The sequence below is a fragment of the Cebus imitator genome, unplaced genomic scaffold, assembly GCF_001604975.1.
Source record: "Cebus imitator isolate Cc_AM_T3 unplaced genomic scaffold, Cebus_imitator-1.0 Scaffold160, whole genome shotgun sequence".
In the NCBI taxonomy this organism is placed as follows: domain Eukaryota; kingdom Metazoa; phylum Chordata; class Mammalia; order Primates; family Cebidae; genus Cebus; species Cebus imitator.
In genome coordinates this window covers 3,283,420-3,302,616 of record NW_016107475.1, presented here as the reverse complement: position 1 = coordinate 3,302,616, position 19,197 = coordinate 3,283,420, and the positions used below count along the sequence as shown (strand labels likewise).

At 41.4% G+C, this 19,197-nt stretch overlaps 1 protein-coding gene across 2 annotated transcripts in view; it reads right to left on the bottom strand.

Annotated features, from left to right (window-relative positions):
* LOC108314744 (prolyl endopeptidase) overlaps positions 1–19,197 on the bottom strand; it is a 126,598-nt gene that overhangs the window by 31,568 nt on the left and 75,833 nt on the right. For both annotated transcript variants that reach the window (XM_017543770.2, XM_037743963.1), the window contains one exon: positions 15,858–15,961. In XM_017543770.2, the coding sequence (XP_017399259.1) occupies positions 15,858–15,961 (104 nt within the window). The remainder of the gene's footprint in view (positions 1–15,857; positions 15,962–19,197) is intronic.

Sequence of the window (19,197 nt, the reverse complement as noted above, 5' to 3'; positions counted from 1 at the left end):
GTAAATACTTCACAATTTCAAAACTCCTTTTTTATTATTTATTTATTTAAAAAGATGGGGTTTCACCATGATGGCCAGGCTGGTCTTGAACTCCTGACCTCAGGTGATCCACCCACCTCGGCCTCCCAAAGTGCTGGGATTACAGGCGTGAGCCACTGCGCCCGGCTTTTTACTAGGTTTTAAATGTGTCACATTATTGTTATTATTATTATTTTGAAATAGAGCCTTGCTCGGTTGCCCAGGCTGGAGTGCAGTGGCGCGATCTCCGCTCACAGAGACCTCTGCCTCCCAGGTTCAAGTGCTTCTCCTGCCTCAGCCTCCCAAGTAGCTGGGACCACAGCCGAGTGCCACCACGCCTGGCTAATTTTTTTTTGTATTTTTAGTAGAGGCGGGGTTTCAGGTGTTAGCCAGGATGATCTCTATCTCCTGACCTTGTAATCCACCCGCCTCGGCCTCCCAAAGTGCTGGGATTACAGGCATGAGCCACCGTGCCTGGCTTTTTTTTTTTTTTTTTTTAGTAGAGATGGGGTTTCACCATGATGGCCAGGCTGGTCTTGAACTCCTGACCTCAGGCGATCTACCCACCTCAGCCTCCCAAAGTACCAGGATTACAGGCGTGAGCCACCGTGCCTGGCTTTTTTTTTTTTAAAGACAGAGTCTCGCTCTTTTGCCCAGGCTGGTGTACAGTGGCACGATCATGGCTCATTACAACCTCTGCCTCCAGGGTTCAAGCAATTCTCTGGTCTCAGCCTCCTGAGTAACTGGGATTACAGGCATGTGCCACCACATCTGGCTAATTTTTGTATATTTAATAGAGACTGGGTTTTACCATGTTGACCAGGCTGGAAAACTACTTTTTTTTTTAAGTTGAAACTCAAAAATTGTTTGAAAGAAAAAATAAGTAAGCAGATGGAGAATTCAGGGACTAAGAGGTCTCACAGAAGGAGAGCAAGGAGCTGATGTTTGGATTCCCTGCACTGAAGCCCCCAGGCACTCCTGGGACACTCATTCTCTTTCTTCCCTCCCCACAGAACACAGAAAATGCGCCTTCTCCTGTGAAGGCCAAACCTTCCTCTTAGGGCTGTTGCTCCCCTCCACTTCTCAAGGAGCTTGATTCCTGGAGTGATTCCCTCCCTCTAGACCAACCCGTCAGTGCACCAGGGCAATCTAGTTTCTGTCACTTTAACATGTCCCATGCAACTTTTAATTCTATGGGGCCTATTTTCTTCCCCTTTCCTACCTTCTCCCTGGTCCCGACCTTAATGACACAAATGCTGTGAAAAGCCCTGTTGGTAAAATAAGTTTTATATAACTAAGATTTTTTTTTTTTTTTTTTTTGAGATAGAGTCTTGCTTTGTCACCAGGCTGGAATGCAGTGGTGCAACCTTGGGCTCACTGCAACCTCCACTTCCCGGGTTCAAGTGATTCTCTTGCCTCCGCCTCCCAAGAAGCTGGGACTACAGGCACGTGCCACCATGCCCACCTAATTTTCGTATTTTTAGTAGAGATGGGGTTTCACCATGTTGGCCAGGATGGTACTGGTCCCTTGACCTCGTGATCCACGTGCCTCGGCCTCCCAAAGTGCTGGGATTACAGGCATGAGCCACTGTGCCAGGTCGATTTTTTAAAATAGGTTTTCTTAGCACAGCTGTACAGGTTATTCTACAGGAATAAAAGGTCAAATTTGAAAAGTAATCTGAAGAAGAGAGAGAGTGGGAACAGGATGTAAACCACAGCTGTTAAAAGTCAGAGATAATTAATGTACCAGGAATTGTATTTTTCTTAAAAAATGTAAATATTTTTAATATAAGCTTTTTTTTTTTTTTTTTTTTTTTTTTTTTTTTTTATTTTTTTTTTTTTTTCCTGAGATGAAGTCTCACTCTGTTGCCCAGGCTGGAGTGCAGTGGCGCGATCTCCGCTCACAGAGACCTCTGCCTCCCAGGTCCAAGTGCTTCTCCTGCCTCAGCCTCCCAAGTAGCTGGGACCACAGCCGAGTGCCACCACGCCTGGCTAATTTTTTTTTGTATTTTTAGTAGAGGCGGGGTTTCAGGTGTTAGCCAGGATGATCTCTATCTCCTGACCTTGTAATCCACCCGCCTCGGCCTCCCAAAGTGCTGGGATTACAGGCGTGAGCCACCGTGCCCGGCCCCTAATTTAAGCTTTTTACACCATACCATTAATACAAGATTATTTTAACTAGCAAAAACGCCATTAAAAAATGTGTAAAAGCATAGCTAATTCTCCCCATCTTCAATCACACCTACTCATAAAGAAACCAGTGAGTGATAAAATCATCTACCTTCTCCTTCCTTGTCTTTCCTGATATACCCTGTTCAGCCCTTGTCTGCCCCACTACTTACTGAAAGGGCTCTTATCAGTATCACCAACAATCCACCTTGCCAAATCCAAGAACTCCTCTTCCTTCCTCATTTACCCAACCATCAGCACTGGGTGTTGCCTGCCACTCCCTTCTTTTAATCCCCTTTCCTGGATTTCCTGCTCTACCTGGTGAGGTCTCTGTGGGTTTAGCGCTCACCTCCCTGGCCACTGCTTCTCATGCTTCTTTGCGGGCTCTTCCTCCTGCAGCTGAACCCCACTAGATGTGGGGCTCCCCCAAGCTCAGTCCTGAGCCTTCTGTACTCTTTATATGCTCTGCATGTGACTTTACCCTTGTCCCTGGGTTTAAGAAACATATTTATGCTAAAGATTCCCACTTAAAACTCACATCTCTCCTTTGAGCATGAGATTCAAATATCTAACTCCCTATTTGACATTGCCACTAGGATGACATTTAACATGTACCAAAAACTTAACAAGTTCAAAGTATTTATCCTCCTAATCTCATCCTTCACAACCCACTGCCAACGCATTGATAAATGGTACCAGTTTCTCAGATTCAAAATCTCATGCATCCTTTTCTCTCAGCCCACCAACATGCAATCCCTTAGAGTACCTTCGCAATTCTACCTTCCAGGTATATTACAAACTCACCAGCCTGCCTTGTCCACAGTCCCTACTCTAGCCCAGGTCATCTTATCTCTTATCTGGTCTACTGCTACCAATGTCCACCTGCTCTCTCTACTTCCTTATCACCTCCTCTAATCTGTTCTCCACAAAATGGAGAATGATTTTCTTACATCAGAACCATGTCGCTCTCCAGTATAAAACTCTGCAGTGACTCCCATCACACTGGGAATTAATGTGACATCCCTAACACGGCCATGAGGCTCTCTGCCTTCCCCGCTGCCCTTCATCCACTTCCCCCTTACTCACTGGGTTTTTCTCAGGTCCTCTCTGAGACCAAGTGCTTTGTTCTCAGGGCCTTTGCTTTAACATTCCGAGCTGCCTGTCCCCCAATTTCACGTGGTTAGTTCCCTCTGAGCCTTTAGGTTTCCATTTAAATGAAAACTCAGGGGAACTCTTCCATGACCACTCAAGCCACATGGGACCCTCTGTCATTCTCGGCTACAGTCTTTGTTTATTTCATGTACAGCTCTTCTCCCAACTTGCAATGCTGACATTTATTTTCTGTTCACTTGTTTTTGTCTGTATTTCTCATAAGGGCAAAGACAACCTCTCTTCAGGCCACTGCTACATTCCCAGTGTTTAGCACAATGCTTGACACATGGTACATTCTTAATAAAAACACAGTGACAGGATGAATGAAAGGTGTTCTTCTGCATCCCACCTCCACCCATCAATGCTGATAGAGAATTTCTGAGAAAAGGTAAGAAAAGGCAGCCATACATAGAGATAAATGAATTGTAAATCCAAACAGGTGAGCTTTAGGAATCCCAGAGTACTCCTTCGCTGCTCTTATCTCTAAGGATTCTGAGCAGTGGTGTCAAAGTCGGCACTTCCAACACAATGAAATCTGCACAATTGCAAACAATATGCCATCCACAGTTCAGATTATACTCTTTCCCAGTATCTTCCAAATACTTAAATTAGCTATATACATATTAAATTCTGGAGTTGAATTAGATATATCCTAGGCAAAACAGAAAACTTACGGCTCCAGATGTAGGTAGCACATAATGATTTTTCACTTGCAGCCTAAATAATTTTCTATTTTAAGTTCAGTTTCATAGCCATCCTCTACCTGAACTGAGATTTAAAAGAAGAAACATGCTGTTTAAAGACATGCTTGTATGCGTATATTAAGGTTTATGGCTACTTCTATGCAGACAAATGTATACAAACGTACACACATAGAAGCTCGAAGGACACAAGGAGTCATCTATTACTTGATCCAGAACTACCTGGTAGATGCTCTTAAAGACAGAATTAAAATGGGTTGCATTTATCAATTCAGCCTGAGAAGATGATTTAAATTTCTTTGAGACATGAACCAACATAAATGATGAAGCTTTCTCGAGTGTCTTAACAAAACCACAGTGTTTTATATCAATTTCTACAAGAAGACCCAGAAGTAACTACCTCAGAGTACTCAACTGTTTAATTGTGACAGCCTGAAACAGAGAAGCCAGCACCGCTTCTCAGGACAATTCACCTCTGAAGCACTGCATTTTTGTACTGAGAACATGGGCGCACATCCATGCTGTATTTTAATCTAACAGCTGAATGTCCTCTTTCCCCGTCTTTTGCTTTACACTGAGCTCCCCGGGGCAGGAGCAAGAAGACAGGCTTCTACAGGAGAGCTGGCATTTGGATGAATACTGAAGGATGTGTGGAATTTCAGAAAATAGTAAAGAAAAATGAGCAGAACCAGGACGGGTCATGGAGAGACGAGCCAGAGGCGAGTCTGAATATGGTGGTCCTGGGCTATGGGGCGGCTCTGGGGCAGGATGAAGAAGGGCATAGAAAGTTGTGTGGAGGAGCACGTACCCAACAGACAATGAAAAGGAACCTGCATGTGTCTCTACGAGGTACTCTCACAATGCCTTACACTTCACGATATTATACTACCATTTTTATAACTATGACAACAATTCTATCTATATCTTACATACAGTCAGCATAGAGTGTGAACAGATAAATCCAGTCTACCTCCCTAAACCCAGGTCAAGGTACAATTAATCCAAATCAAAAGACTACGCTTGTGGAGATGGAAATTTTTTCCTCCCTCCTTCACAGACCAATGACAGTAATGCCAGTAATGGCTTTTCCTTCAGGGAGATAATGGAATATCCCCAGCACTGGGTCTATTTTTACTCAGCCATCACCCATGGACCATCAGTGTAACTCCAGGCAAAGCAGAGTGGCGGGGGCGGGGGGGGAGGGGAGAGGGAAGAAATCTCTGTAGCAGGTGGACAGCCCACACGAAGCTTCTATTGTCTCTCCTCTCCTTTTGTTCTAAAAGACTACCAGGAAGCCAAAGACAGCTGAGTAGCTGGTAACCTAAAATGTTGCCCCTAGGGTTTAAGAAAAGCACGAAAAGATGACCCCCAACTCTTTCCTGCCAAGGCTTCTCTAGGCAGAGCACATCTAAACAGTGATCACACTTGTGTTTCTGGATGGCCTGTGAATCCTATTCTTTGTCTACCATCACCTATTAAGAAGACAGAAATAGGGTGACAGACACTGGGACAGATGTAACCCTGCAGGTAGAAAAATCACCTGCTTTGAACACAGAAGGGCTATCTAGATTCACCGCACAAGGGGCAGAGGTCTTGGGCTACAGTTTCCAAAATAGATCTGTGAATATTATTCTGAATTTGAGTTAGAAGCTGGCTGGTGCCAGTGTTGGCAGGAATGCCAATCCCTGAATAAGATCCTGGGAGAAGTCCATCAAAGATGACAAAACCGAAAGAGTAAATAAAGTTTTATTTTATTTCTGAATGTATTTTCAAATGGGGGTTCAAACTGCCACATGGTGACCAACGTTAAGACTTGAATAAAATTCTAAGTGCGTGTTTACACAGGCACACCTCATAAATATTGTAGTTCAGGTCCAGGCCACTACAATAAAGCAAGTATCACAAAAGAGAAAGTCACACACACTTTTGGTTTCCCAGTATATATAAAAGTTCTGCTTACACTAGTGTACAAAGCAATAGCATATGTCTGTTTAAAAATGTACTTAATTTAAAAATACTTTATTGCTATAAAATGCTAATGACCATCTGAGTCTTCAGTGAGTTGTAATCTTTTTTCTGGTGGAGGCAGGTCTTGCCTCGATGTTGATGACTGCTGATGATTGGAATGGTGGTTGCTGAAGGCTGGGGTTGCTGTGGCAATTTCTTAAAACAACAATGAAGTTTGCCACACTGACTCTTCCTTTCATGAAAGACTTCTGCAACATGCAATGCTGTTTGATGGCATTTTGCCCACAGTAGAATTTCTTTCAAAATTGGAGTCAAGCCTCTCAAGCCCTGCCACTGATTTATCAATGGAGTTTATGGAATATTCTAAATTCTTTGTTGTCATTTCAACAATGTTCACAGCATCTGTAGCAGGAATAGATTCCATCTCAAGAAACCAATTTTTTTTTGCTCATTCGTAAGAAGGAAACTCCTCATCCATTCAAGTTTGATCATTAGATTGCAGCAATTCAGTCACATCTTCAAACTCCACTTCTAATTCTAGATCTCTTGCTGTTTTCACATCTGCAGTGACTTCCTCCATTGAGGTCCTGAATCCCTCAAAGTCATCTTCTTCAAGGAATCAACTTCTTTCAAACTCCTTTTAATGTTGATATTTTGACCTTCTCCCATGAATCATAAATGTTCCTCATGGCATCTAGAATGGTAGATCCTTTCCAGAAGGTTTTCAATTTACTCTGCCCAGATCCATCAGAGGAATCACAATGTATGGCAGCTATAGCCTTACAAATGTATTTCTTAAATAGTAAGATTTGAAAGTCAAAATTACTCCTTCATACATGGGCTGCAGAATGGATACTGTGTCAGCAGGCATAAACATAACATTAATCCCTTTGTACAGCTCCATCAGAGCTCTTGGGTGACTAGGTGCATTGTCAGTGAGCAGTAATATTAGGAAAGGAATTGTTCTAAGCAGTAGGTCTCAACAGTAGGCTTAAAAGATTCAGTAAACCACTGTAAACAGATGTGCTGTCATCAGGCCATTTCTAGAGCACAGGCAGAGTGAATTCAACACATTTCTTTTTTTTTTTTCTGTTTTAGAGACAAAGTCTTACTCTGTCGCCCAGGCTGCAGTGCAGTGGTGCAATCATGGCTCACTGCAGCCTTGAGCCTCTGACCTCAAGTGATCCTCCTGCCTTAGCCTCTTAAGGAGCTAGGACTACAGGTACATGCTACCATACCTGGCTAATTTTTACATTTTTTGTAAAGAAATTTTGTATGGGGTCTCACCACAATGCCAAGCTCATCTTGAGCTCCTGGCCCAAGAGTTCCTACTGCCTTGGTCTCCTTAAACATTGGGATGACAGGCTTGAGTCACTGTGCCAAGCTAATTTAGCACAGTTCTTAAGGGCCCTAGGATTTTAAGAATGGTAAATGTGCATTGGCTTCAACTTAAAATCACCAGCTGCATTGGCCCTTAATAGAATCAACCTGTCCTTTGAAACTTTGGAACCCCGAAGCCAGGCAGACTTCTCTTTAGCTAGGAAACTCCTAGATGGCATTTTCTTCCAACAGAAGGCTGTTCTGCCTACATTGAACATGTTTTAGGGCAGCCACCTTCATCAATTACTTTAGCTAGATCTTCAGGATAACTTGCTGCAGCTTCTACATTAGCACGTACTGCTCCACCTTGAATTTATGTTATGCAGATGGCTTCTTTCCTTAAACTTCACGAACCAACCTCCGCTAGCTCCCTAATGTTGTTCCGCAGCTTTCTCACGTTTTTTAGCCTTCACAGAACTGGAGAGAGTTAGAGCCTTGCTAGGGATTAAGCCCCGGCTTAAGGGAAGGTTGCAGCTGGTTTCATCTTCTCTCCAGACCCCTCAAACTTTCTATCAGCAACAATGCTGTTTTGCTTTCTTATCATTCATGTGTTCACTGGTATAGCACTTTTCATTTCTTTCAAGAACTTTTCCTTTGCATTCACAACTTGGCTAACTGTTGTGACTACAGGAGGCCTAGTTTTTGGCCTGTCTTGGCTTTTGACATACCTTCCTCACTAAGTGTGATAATTTCTAGCTTTGGATTTACAGTGAGAGATGTGTGTGTTCTCCTTGCATTTGAACATCTGGGTTATTACCTGGCCTAATTTTAACACTATTATGTCTCAGGGAATAGGGTAGTCTGAGGAGAGGGAGAGGGAGAGGGATGAGAGTATAGCCAATGGGCGGAGCAGTCAGAACACACACAGCATTTTTCAATTAAGTTCACCATCTTCTATGAGCACATTCGTGATGCCCCAAAACAATTCCAGCAGTCACATCAAAGCTCACTGATTACAGATCCTAACAGACACAATAACGAAAAAGCTTGAAACATTGTGAGAATTATCAAAATGTGACAGAAAGTGAGCACATGCTGTTGGGAAAATGGTGTTCAACACAGGCTTGCTTCAAACCTTTGGTTTTTAAAAAATGAGCAATCTGCAAAGTACAATACAATGAAGCAAAATAAAATGAAGTATGCCTATATATAACATAAATAAACAAATGGAAAAGGCAGTAAAATCTCCATTAATATGTAACAAGCAGAAAGAAGGGAACATTAAAATTCATAAAATATTTACTATTAAAAATTATTTATAAAACAAGTCACAAGAAACCATAAATCACAGTTACAAACCATAAAAATATAAACTTGTGGTCCCTCATTATCTCCCCTTTTACATAGAATATTGTTATCTAATAGGCTCTATAAGGATCTACAAAGCACTCACGAGACACTTCCACGGTATAGAAACTATACATTCTAGAGGTAAGAGAGCTTAGGGATTTAGAGGCCATTTAGTCTAATTTATTTAATTTTTTTTTTAAGACAGGGTCTCACTGGAGTGCAGTGGCACAATCATAGCTCACTGTAAGCTTGAACTCCTGGGCTCAAATGATCTTCCTGCCTCAGCCTCCCGAGTGGCTAGTACTACTGTTGTATACCACCATGCCCGGCTAATAAATTTTTTTTTTTTTTTTTGGTAGAAATACAGTCTTGCTATGTTATCCAGGCTAGTCTTGGACTCTTGGTCTCAAGTGATCTTCCTGCACCAGCCTCTCAAAGTGCTGGGATTTCAGGTGTAATGCACTGTGCCTGGCTAATATGTTTATTTTAGAGGTGAAAACAAAAACCCTGATCTATAGAGAGAATAACTTATCTTGATAACAAAATGTGCAGGGTTAGCACAGATCTGGAGTTGTAAGTTCTAGTCTTGGCTCTGTCAATTGTTAACAGTGTAACTTCTGTTAATAAACTTACACTGATTGAATTTTAATTTCTTTGCCTGTAAAATAAGAGGGTTCTATTAGATGAACTCTAATGTACATGGAATTGGAAGGCATATAACTTGTCCTGAGGCCACAATCATATTAGTGGAAAAACATACCACCAGGAAAAAGCAAAGGAAACAGCTATGAAATTAGGGACCTGACCACCTTTCTGTGGGTGGGTTTGTACCATGCTTCCATTCCAAACAGCAGGCGCAAGGATGGACTGTGTCCACATCTGCTCAGGGACTGTGCAGGAGGGTGGTTGGGAGTTGATCATCCCAGGCAAGACGCTGACTTGGCAGAGAATCAAACACCTGGAGAGCCATCTGGACACTAGCTTACCCAGCATCCTCACCGTGCCAGGCAATCCCTCAGAGTTCAACTTAATGTTCAACTTAATATTCCCATATGCTTGCATCACATTCCATGTTCTAGAAATGGTATTAAATTTCTTTCTTCATGGGAGGAGTGCCTCCTTAACAGGTGCTTCTGTCTTTGTAATATGTGATTTCTGCTGTCAACAATTATAGTATCTGAAAATTCCATTTCTTTGGAGCCAGCATTTTTCCAACCCTGATCCTGAGACTTAGGTACCTAGTCACCAGGTGGCATTGGGGTGCCCTGATCTCAGAGGGTCTATCCCAAAATGCTCTTGCTGAAGGCCTGTTTTGCTTTGTGTGCCAGACTGCTAGTTTTCCCCCAGTATCTCTCTATTCCTCGTTTCCTTGATTAAAAGGCCCTAATTTTTAGCTGGCCACATTTTTTTTTTCTTCCTGGGAATAAAACTACATTTCAAACCTCTTTGCAACCAAGTATGAGTTATGTTTTCATCAGTAAGACATAAGCAGATAGACTGCATGTTACCTCCTAACAAACATCTTTATAAGCCAGATGACACGTACTCATTCACCACATATCATAGATTACATAGTTGCACGTTGCTGCAAAGTAGTGTCCTCTTTTAGACATGGAAGAGAATTTATGTACAGTGAAGTAGAGACTGCAGCAACTACTGATTTGGGCCACATAACTTCTCTATTAGAAGACAGCAAGAAAACTGACTTATCTTCCAGAGTCCAGTTACTTTTACATAGCTGGTATCGAGAGAAGGAGAAAGGGACATAAATATGTACACTCTGAATACGAATATTATGCTCCCAATCTAGAATGCCTGCATGACGCAGGAAATTCTAATGTAAAATATGTTGCCATGAAGCATGATATCAAAAATAACACAAACAGGCAATAAATCGTCAAGAACTGATACCAATTTGAGCAGTTTCCTAATCACATGAAAAAGCACAGCGACCCCTCAAAAAGTTTCTTTTTGAAAATGGTGCCCATTCACTCTTCACTAAAATGTTCTTAAAATTTCTTACCTATTACTCAATCACATGAACACATATGATGAGTGGGAAGACATTACCATTCATTCAATAGTCAGCTCACCAAGGATGTGAATGAGTCAACACTCAAAAGCTGCACATTTCATGAACTCGGCGCAGATGTTAATGAGTATTAAAACACTAATAATGTTTATATATATATATATATATATATATATATATATATATGCTTTAAATGGCAAAGCCGATATGCTAGCAACCACAAATCAGCTATCACTAAGATTAGAAAAATCTGAATTAAAGGGAAAAAAAATATCCCACTCCCTCCACCCCAAGGCATGTTGGTAAACCCAAAGAATCTTCTTACTTTAGCCAGGCGGGGTGGCTCACGCCTGTAATCCTAGCACTTTGGGAGGCTGAGGTAGGTGGATCATGAGGTCAAGAGATTGAGACCATCCTGGCCAACATAGTGAAACCCTGTCTCTACTAAAAAAAAAAAAAAAAAAATACAAAAAAATTAGCTTGGCATGGTGTCATGTGCCTGCAATCCCAGCTACTCAGGAGGCTAAGGCAGGAGAATTGCTGGAACCAGGGAGGCAGAGGTTTCAGTGAGCCGAGATGGCATCCCTGCACTCCAGCCTGGCGACAGAGTGAGACTGTCTCAAAAAAGCAAAAATCTTCTTACTTTAGCATTTTGGCTCAGCTGCAAAGCAAACCGCCTTAGGGATATTATTGATGTTTCATATGCACTATAGCAGGTAATCCCCAGAAAAGCCAAATTCCTATCAAGTATAAGAGAACAAGAGTAAAGATAATAAAATCAATGTTAACTACTTATAAAATCTTTACTATTTTTCCCTTATATTAAGTTTGCTCCCCTCCTTAAAATGGGAGTACTTGGATTCTCTTAATTTTCTCTTATAAATGTAGACATTTGTTAATGGAGTTGATTTGGGGTTTATGCTCAGTTAACTGTTCTTTTCAGGTCTATACATTTTGTCTCATTTTGAAAGAAGAAAAGTCAATCTCTAGCTGGCTGAACAAAGATGAAACTGAGGAATCAAAGTGTATTTCTGCTACATTACATTCCTTTGTGACACCCCGTTCAACCACAGTACACTATTCCATCCACAGACAGGTGCCACAGGCAACCATCGCACAGGGTACTGAGGGTAGGATGATTATTTTCTTGAATTTACTGTAACAAAAAAGGCAGAAGCAGTCTTTGAACAAAAGGCGGCAGTAAAACTGTTCAGGAATCTCAGTGGTGAATTGGGAATTATAAAAACACCCATTGCCTCAAAGCCCTGCCCAACTTCCATCCCTCCTGTGAAGGCTTCCTACTTTACCCCAGCTGGGATGGCCTCTGACACCACAGCACTGACTGAAGCCTATGCCTTTCCCCTGACCACTCTGGTAACATCCTTGGGTTCTTCCATCTTTTCAGATCTCTCTGTTTCAGCTTTCCAGTCAGACTAAATTTCCCAGGGCAGTGCTTATCTCTGGACTTTCCCTGAATTCAAACAGTACCTGGCATTGAATATCATGATATAAATATTACTGATAGGCTACATTTAACTACCATTTCCCTATTACTTCATTTTGTTTAAAATGGAACGTTTTGCTGATTGTAAATGTAGACAGATTTTTCAGGTAAATTCACTTACCACCAAATCTGTTTTAAAAATATAATTTCTATGTTCAATATTTCAACTACTTTTTAAAAGACAATGATGCACAGGTTCTAATCAATATTATGTGGTTGTGTCATTCACAATAAAAAGCAAGATAAAACTTAATCAACTACAAATTTGATAAACCTATCTAAAACTGAATTCTTACTGTGTTCCAGATCAGAAGAGAAACTGGCAGTGTTTCTAGGATCAGATTTTCAAAACCGTATTTCTGGTACAAATCAATTTTCTACCCACAGCTATAATCAGGAATGGATAAAGGCTATACAGACAGCAGCTCTGTTCTGTGTCTGTAAAATATGACACCAGACCCTTCACCTTCCCAGCTGAGATGCTCAGGGTCTTGAGAGAATATGTTAACAGATCACACAAAGAGGAGCACTCTGTGGCTCATTTAGCCGTATGTTTCTTCAGCCCTTCTCCTTCTCCTTGGCTGGTCTATTTTATCAGCTACAACACCAGGTAGGCAGTACCATTAAAAGAGGTTCTTGGTCATAACCACCATTAATTAATGTTGACCAACCATGCAGAGTCATCTGTGCTGCAGTATTCACATCCAAATAATAATATGCCTCACAGAATGAACAAAGGAATGACAGACAGCCTGGGAGATACTCTTTTTTAAGTCACCTATGGAGTAAATATAAACCCCAGGGTCAAGTGGAATCAAATGTAACATTATCCTAAAGTGATGGAAAATGAAAATAAAATATAACAGAAACAAAAATGTGGTTGCTACTACACACCGTTTAGATGCTTTCCATTCATCCACAAATACCTCTCTGGGGTCTGCTTTTTACCATGGTAGGTCATTGTTGGCAATGCTGCCAAGAGCCTATCAAAATGTGAGAACATCTGTCATGCTCTCATTGCATGTCAAAGCTCTGTTGCATACATACACTTGAATCTAAACCACTGCAAAACAGATTTTAAGCCATACAAGTCAATGGTGTTGTGACATCATACTGTGTCTCAAAGGCACCTTTTACACAATGAAAGAATTCTATTTTAATAATAGTACGACATGTATAAGGTATATAATCAGTAGATAAAATGTCTTCTATTGGCATTATACACAGGGGCTACACACTGTTTATGGGCAAAATTACATTTTCTAAATATGGAAATGAAGCGCAATGCATTCAGATTTGTTGTCCAGTTACTGTTTAAATATTTACCATGAATCTTTTCATTCCTCTTATTACAGCAGTACAAATAAAAAATTGTAAGTAAGAGGCTCAATGCCAGAAGTTTTCTTTGAGAAATGGAGAACCAGGTCCAGGGAAATTCTGGGAGTTTTCCAGTGACACAGGCACCTGGCAGCGCCTAAGCACGTGTTCTCCTCAGCCTAACCTGGACATTTCAGGCTGCTATGTCCGTGGCTGGTAGGTCTGCATTCCTCAGAAGTACCTGCTTGGCCGTAATGTTTTATCTTTTCATTTGTAAATGAAAACAATACCTATTAGGTGGTAACTAGTGTGTCATCTGTAAAGAGTATTACCATTATCAGAATAGAAAAAAAACCCCAGACATCTAATGGGGAAACACAACAATCATAATAAGTAGTAAGAGGCATTTCCCTGGAAGAAGCGGCCTCCCCGGCAGCTGTCATTATTATAGGGGTCCTTCCTTTCCCCCAAACTCCAAAGGCCATTCTACACTTGGGTACTAAATATTTGTGGGAGGAGAAAAAGGCAAACCTGCCCCGTCCTACCTAGGGAAGCTGAGACTTTGCTCTTGACAGCAGAGGAAAGAACACTTGCTGGGTGCTGCCTGGGTGTCCCTGGCATTCCTAATCAGAGAGGCACACCTATCCTTGCTGAGGAAACCCAGGCAAGGACCAGAACTAGGCCCTGAGAGGCCAAATGTCATAGCTGATAGGGACATATTTTCTACAAATTAGAGAAAAGGGAAAAGAATGCCATCTGTTCACTTTTAATCTGGCAAAGAATGCCAGATTAAAAGTGAACAGATGTTAAAAGACTGATACAGGATGAGGGTGAATTTATGAACCAGGAAAACACCAGACAGGGGCTGCAGGCCCCTGCAGGATCTCTCTACAGGCAATGCCTCACAGCAAAAACGAAACTAACAAGAAGTAAGCCAAATAAATACAGAAAACTAAAAGTCTGTTAATTTCTAATGTTGATTGAAAAAAAATAGATTATATTCTATTGCCAGATCTTTAATATACTTTATCTCCTAATCATCCCACAGGAATCCTAAAAAATAGATACAATCAATCTCTACTTTATGGTTGAAAAAATTTCAGAAAGGTTAAATGACTTGCCAAAGGTAGGTTTCAGGCCTGTCTGACGGGGCTTCTTGACAAAGGCCCTGTAAGTCTATCAAGAATGTTGTGCTTTTAAATGCTATTTACGTAGATGAAGCTTCTGCAAACTTTCTTTTAAAGGCTACATATTAAATATTTTAGGCCTTCTGGGCCATAGAGTTTCTGTTGCAACCACTTCAAGTGCCAAAGCAACCACAGGCAATATGTAAACAAATGGGCATGTGTTCTCCAATAAAACAGGAGGCCAGTTTGCCAACTGCTGATATAGAACAGGGGCTGATAAATCACAGGCCTACACCAAATCCAGCCCACCACCTGTTTCTGTAAACAAAGCTTTATTCATGATCTAGATGTAGCATATCATCTAGACCATTTCTAGACAATTGAAGGGTAATTCACCAAGCTATAATAATGCCCTAGTTTTACAGAAACATTGTGGGGAACATCCAGTGCTCTTTGTTCTAATCTTCCTTCACAAACAATGCTCTGATTCCTAATCTGTGGCCTGTGTGGTCCAGCCCTCCAGGTGGGAGGGCCTTGATAAACACCTGGTGCCCTACTTGGTGACCTCTCATTGCAAATGAATAGAGACATTCCTCATCATCATCAACCAGTGATTCAGTTGTTGAAAGACTCAGTACCCTTGGGGAGCTGAAAAAACAAAAAAGGAGATTCTTAACCTGAAAAGATGGGGGCCAAAAATGAAACCTGTGGTGTCATGACAATTAATTAATTTATTTTTATTGAGTGTCTACTCTGTGCCATGCAGAAATGCACATGAACGTCAGACTAAAAACACTGACTCACAGCACTTAAGGCAATACTTTACATGGAGCAAATCTCCATGTTATTTATAACACCAAAAGACCTGAGCTAGAACACAACCAATTTTCAAGTAAGCAGACTGACACAGACAGAAATGTTGCAATAGGAGCCTCAAGACAAAGAACCTCTGGCTTCCTGTCAAGAGTAGCAGTCATGGGAGCAGAACCTGCAGGCTATGGGAGGGAAGGGACTACACCGGCTCACCGCTGAATCCTGAGTGCCTGGCTCAATGCCCATCAACAGTGTGGCCTCCAAATACTTGTTGTCTGTATTACCATGAATGACTTCCACTGCTTCCGATAGGCTGCAGTGTAAATGGTCCAGCCTGAAAGTCAGATGCCCTAACTCTGACATTAACGAGATCATATTCTCCATACCTGGACTGTCTGGTAATCAGATGCATCGATTCCTTTTACAGTCACCTCTCGGAAAACTCTTGGCTCCAGTTCCTCTTTGGTAAGATCACAGTGATAAATAATACCTAAAAAGTAGAAGAAGGCTTGGTTTACTCCACGGGACTCACTAGATGCAAAGGGGTCAAGGATCACAAACCACAACCAAATGCCAGCAATGGCAAGAGGGGAGCATTTGTCAGGGATATGGTTAATCCCCACCACAGTTGAAGGCTCACTGCAGACAAGTGCTTAAAACAGAGTCTGGCATGAGGGGTGCTATGGAAGTGTTCATCCTCATCATCACCATCTCATGCAGGCTTCTCTTTTATAACACTAGTACGTATATACATTTTAGAAGATTCAAATGCATTCTGTGAATATGAGAAAAGGTTAGAAACCTAACTGCACAGAGAAAAGGTTAGAAACCTAACTGCAAAAACTTAACTGGTCTTCTCCAAGCTGGATCACTTAGGAATGCAGGTCAAAAAAAAAAAAAAAAAAAAAATGGTAGACTTCATGAAGCGCCATTTGACCTGGGAGGTGACTGACAAAATACTCAAATGATTTGCCCAAAGTCAAGAGTCAGTCAGGGATCTCTTGGTAAATCCTCTGGGGCTCCTGCTACCTGACACCTACCTATCTGTGGACATTCATGTGGACAGCAATCATGGACCAAAGATGATCAGTAGATATTTCAAAATTGCTTTTCCAGTTTGGATTATCCCTGTACTTGTGCACGACGCAAAATGATTAATATACACACTAAGAACTCCAGCTTATGTAACACTAATTAAACATTTCCTGAATTGAATGCTACTACTTTCTAACATTTAAGAACTAAATCAAAGAAATAATAAGACAAGTCATTAACGTTTGAAAACAATGACACTGCTGTGGTTTATAAAACAGAATTAGTCATCCACAGAGTGGCTGGTGTGGAAAAAGCACCTCCCCACATACTACTTTAAACATATGCTGTCAAGTATATGGAAAATTGATTTACTGATCCCATCAGTACTTGCTGGAAAACCAAAAACCAAACAGAACTCCCACAGGGCACATTTAAATGGAAGAATCACTATTAAAATCTCAGTCCCTTCTTTCTCTGGACTCCTGTGTGTGTGCACTTCACTAACAGCTGGGAAACAAGATGCTGCCCCCGACCGGAAAGGAGTAATACATTTAGATCTGTGAACAGCACAGCTGCTAATCCTTATGAACGTGGTCTCAATTCTCATAATTACCGACAAACTGTTTTAAGGTCATCATAACAGAGTATACAATTAACACTGACAGTAAGATGTAGAACATGGCTCAAATATTGACTTTTTTAGTTTAAGTTACACTTGGATATCTGTTAGAATATACCTTTATATATAATAAGCTTCCAATTACACTCTGTGAACATGCATTCTAATTTACCAGATATACTGAATACTGTACTTGCCTACATAAATGTAATCTTGAGGGTAAAAGGCTATCTCTTGTGGTGTATTTTAATTTTTAAGAGCTTCTTGATCAGTACCTGCTGCCCCCCACAAACACAAAAAGCATGTGAATCCTTGAAAAAAAGTACAAATAAACAACAACAATAACAAAAAGAGAGTGTGCAGACCAAGCATGTGCCGCTTGAGCACCCGCCTCGCACTGGCATCACCATGACCTGTAGCACAGCAAATGACAAAGGCCTTGGGAGCCAAAATTCCCAGCTCTGAAAGTTACTAGCTCAGTGACCTGAGACAAGGCCCCAAAGTACTAGAATGCAAATTCCGTAAAGAAAGAAAATGAGTAGCAAATATACTCTAAACATCTGTTAATCTAGAAAGACTGAGACATCAAATGTAACCATACAATGAAATAAATATGCAACAGGGGCTGGTTACTGTTCACGGAAAGAGTTTCAAATACCTGACCTCTCTTCTTCTGTCCTGTTCACCAGAAGTGGTACCTTGAAGGAGGCTGTGTTCAACCTGTAGGTACCGGCACCTAACATACTTCATCAATACTTTCTATTTATAGATCCATGTAGGTTAGCCCCTTGCATATTCACAGCATAATATGAATCACTATAATCTAATGGTGCTTTGTGTCCCATCTGATTTGACTCACAGAGAATAAGAAAAAAGAAGGTGGGGTTAGAAGAAAACATCTTAGATTCATAAACCAGAGCCGTCAGGTGATCGCTAGGAAACACATTTCAAAGTTTAAGGGTGAAAAAGAGAACTGAACTATGGAAGTCCCCTAAGGCCAGGGGAGGTATCTGGACTTGAGGAGGAGGCAGGGAGATCAGGTGGTATGCTCTTAATGTAACCTGAAATAAATGTAAGGAGAAGAAGTAGGAGTCAAGAGAAAGAGACAACTCTAGGAGAAGCTACCAAAATAAGAATCAGAGGATCTGAAAAGTCACAAATGTAAAAAGGCGGCAAACTTTGAAACCCATGGAGATACTGTTTTAACTGATTTTAGGATAGGTTTCAACATTATTAAAAGAAAAAAACAAAAAAGTCTCAAAACGTTTCACCTTTCCCTGATAATCCCTGAGAGCTTTTCTATGATTTTCACCCCTGACTTCCCGAGCCATGGATATGGAACTCTCTACTGGATTATTACCACACGCAGGTCTAGAGCTCACTCTAGGCAACCCTCCAAGGTTCCACAAGTACAGAGTTCATCGGTTCAACCACTAAGTGGTTTGAACCACAGGGAGTAAGTGCACTGTGCTCTGAGCTGCTCTGGCTGCCTGTTTTCTTCCAAATGTGACTCAAGGTGCAAAAGTCATAAATGGCTTGGGCTCAAGATGTGTTTTCAACATGTACCTCCACGGAAAACAAAGTCAGCTGGTGTGACCTGCCAGAGGTACCAAATGTTTGCAGCAGGAAGCTGGAGCTGCAGTTATTTGTGACCCTGGGGCTTTACATATAATTGAGTGCCTCTGCTCTTTACTGTAGTATGGAACAGCTAGCCTTCAGACACCAGAGCAAGACAGCTTGTGAGCAGATGTGTATATACACACACTGCCAATCCACGCTTTCATGAGATCTAATCTAATTATATGAAGCTGCTTTTGCATTTGGTCCCATAAGACCTGAGTCTGGAAACCCTATTCTCTGGTTTTAGAAATCAAATTGCATTCAGGAGAGAAAAGAGAAAAATGGAGACAAAATGAGTAAAAGGAGAGAGACAAAGCTTGGTCAGAAAATTAAAGCTTGGGGCCGGGCGCGGTGGCTCACGCCTGTAATCCCAGCACTTTGGGAGGCTGAGGCGGGTGGATCACGAGGTCAAGAGACCGAGACCATCCTGGTCAACATGGTGAAACCCTGTC